Raw genomic sequence first — 2,793 nt, 5'->3', positions numbered from 1 at the left:
TGTGTGTGTGTGTGTGTGTGTGTGTCTCCGTGCTTCTGTGTGCGTATACGCTTATCTCGCCAACCAACCGGTTGGTTGGCGGGCTGACTGGCAGTGCGTCTCCATCGCTGTCGCGTCTCTCCCGATCTCGTTTCACATAAACAGGAAGTCGCTGCCGCCGCCACCACCGTCACCACCATAAGCACAGACGTCTCAATCGTCACTCACTCGCTCACGCACTCACACGTCTCCTACTCGTTCTTCTCTTCCTGCCTTCTTGTAGACAATGACGAAGCGCTAGACGCTCAACTATGAAGACGAGCATCATGACGAAGAGCACAGGGGAGGTGGAAGAGGACTATCCGGTGTCGAGCCTCCCTGCCTCCTCCACTTCGTCCGACACGATGGACATCTGCGGTGGTCAGTCGGTGGACGCTGGTTGCGGCTCGTTCGTGTGTTTCACTCCATCCGACCAAGGTGGTGGTGTTCGCTCCACAGTGTACAATCTGCCCGAGTTCTTCACTGACTCGATGCGTGTGATGTACTCCCTCTTCCAGAGTGGCAAACTGACGGACGTGACGTTGCACGTGGAGAAGGTGGAGATTGCCTGTCATCGTATCGTATTGATGGGCGCGTCGCCTTACTTTCGTGCCATGTTCACGTCAGGTATGCGGGAGGAGGGAGTATCGGAGGTGCGACTGCACTACCTCACGCCGCTGGCACTGACTCGACTGGTGCACTTTGCGTACACAGGAGAGATTTGTGTGAGCGAGAGAAATGTCTGTGAGATCCTCTCGGCGGCTATAATGCTGCAGATAAGTGCTGTGATAGGCGTCTGCGCCCAGTTCCTGGAGTCGCAACTGCATGTGTCGAATGCTCTGGGGTTGCACGAGTTTGCCACGTCGGTGGGGTGTCTGGAGTTGGCGCGGAAAACGCAGGTGTTCGTGGACCGGAACTTCTCGGAGATAGTGAAACACGATGAACTGCTGAGCCTCACGCCCGCACAGTTGATGGGTCTGATCCAGCGTGATGAGATTCATGTGAGGTCGGAGGCGGAGGTGTACAATGCCGTGGTGCGGTGGGTGAACCACGACAAGGCGAACCGGTTGGTTAGTCTGATGGACTGTTTGGCTCTGGTGCGATGTCATGCCCTCGCGCCGGGATTCATCAGGAACCAGATAAAGAATTGTAGCCTCTTGGCTGAGGTGCCACAGTCGCGGTTGCACATGCAGTCGGTGTTGAGTGACCTGCTGCAACACAAGAACATCCCAGTGCGATGGAGGGCGGACGCCCATGCCCAAGTGAGTTGTAGCAATAATGTTTATTTTCCTTCCCAAGAAGTTGATTTGGTGCCATTGTCTCCTGGGCTGAATGCCCCAGTGTCCGGATGTAACGACTGTTGGTGTTCTAGGGAGTTGGTTTGCCCAAATCAGTAGATTTGCTTTTGAGTGTTTTTCATTCCCTTTCACACCGTCTTCTGCATGGTGTCTGGCCGCTTTTATGGGTTATCCTAATCGCTCTGTGTAAACGTGATTCTAGTTTGTGTTTGCAATGGTCCGTTTGTTTCATCTCTACTTCAGCAAAGTCCCTTGTGGACGGTTTTGAATTGTTTGATTTTTCCTCATTTTATTTGTGGTCATGATGAGGAGGTTTTGTTGTGGTTCAGGTGGCTTTTTATTTGGGGCAAGTTGCTCCGATGGTGGCACCGAGGGTGTGATTGGGGCTACGAGTGTGGAAGTAGCTTAATTGGTAAGTGAATGGAAGCGGCGAGTTACTGATTCCATGGGTGGCTGGAGCAGCAGTCTATGTCCCTGCCCTGGAGGCTGAATCGCGTGATACCGAATGGGTTTGGCGTAGGAAAGTGGTCAACTAAAACGGCTATCGTTATGTGTGTCATGGTATTGCTGAGTTCAGTTATATTCCGTTAATTGCAAGAACGTGGGTATACTTAGCTCCTCCATTAGTTGATTGCTGGTGATTTTGAGTCATTGGATAATTTGGACCGGGTGAACCGCCTTGGTTTCGGTTTGTTTGTAGGCGGGGTTGAATTCCCCAACATGAACAGAACCGGCCCAACCTTTGATCTGTCTAGGCGTGTGTTTGATCGGTTAGTGAGACTAAAGCATTCCTCTTTATTATGAGGAGCCTTCAAATTGTCTGCAGATTGTGCCTACTTTGTGCAACTCTGTGAGTACCGTTTAGGTGCCTCTAGACTGCGACAGGCGCAGACAGATAGACAGAAAGACGTCATTAGCAGTGGCGTATGTAGAGTGGTAGAGGGGTGGCGTGTTGTCTGCCTTGGATGTTGTGTGACATTTTTACTTTTTTCTTTGCTAATGTTAATGTCTACGTGTGGATGTTGGTGGATGTGCACATTGCCTGTCTGGAGGGGATTAGTGCAGCAGCACTGGATGTGCATGGCTTTGATTGGATTGCCAAATTAATGAGTTTCACCTCATTCAGGTGCCACTCTTTCCTAATTCGGTGTAGGCAAAGTTGGTGGTTTGGTTATTTGATTGGGGTGTCAACTTCACTTATGTGGTACCACCCATTTTTTACTGGGGCAAATCGTTCTTTTCCCACTTTTGCAATGAATAAAGTGGAGGTAAAAGCAGTTGTGTTGGGTAACCTGGCCACGATGCTGAACAAGAATAAGGCATTTACTCCTTAATATGTCTTGAAGTCGAGTATTGTGCTTCTTGTGGCTTGTATTATGTACACCGTTGTTCGGACGTATGCATTATGCTGCGTGTGTGTGCATCGGTCTCTCGGTGCGTTGGTGCCTATTGTTTTCTTAATTGTACCCTCTATTGT

At 50.3% G+C, this 2,793-nt stretch overlaps 1 protein-coding gene across 1 annotated transcript in view; it reads left to right on the top strand. All coding sequences in view use genetic code 11, as the record gives it.

Annotated features, from left to right (window-relative positions):
* EGR_00710 (Kelch-like ECH-associated protein) overlaps nt 1-2,793 on the top strand; it is a gene marked incomplete at both ends in the record, with an annotated part of 26,825 nt that overhangs the window by 5,833 nt on the left and 18,199 nt on the right. Inside the window, one exon of the mRNA XM_024489959.1 lies at nt 281-1,280. Coding sequence (XP_024355362.1) covers nt 281-1,280 — 1,000 coding nt within the window. The remainder of the gene's footprint in view (nt 1-280; nt 1,281-2,793) is intronic.

The sequence above is a fragment of the Echinococcus granulosus genome (assembly GCF_000524195.1).
Source record: "Echinococcus granulosus chromosome Unknown EG_S00003, whole genome shotgun sequence".
In the NCBI taxonomy this organism is placed as follows: Eukaryota; Metazoa; Platyhelminthes; class Cestoda; order Cyclophyllidea; family Taeniidae; genus Echinococcus; species Echinococcus granulosus.
The sequence above is the reverse complement of the archived record's forward strand: the minus strand, read 5'-3'. Positions and strand labels throughout refer to the sequence as shown.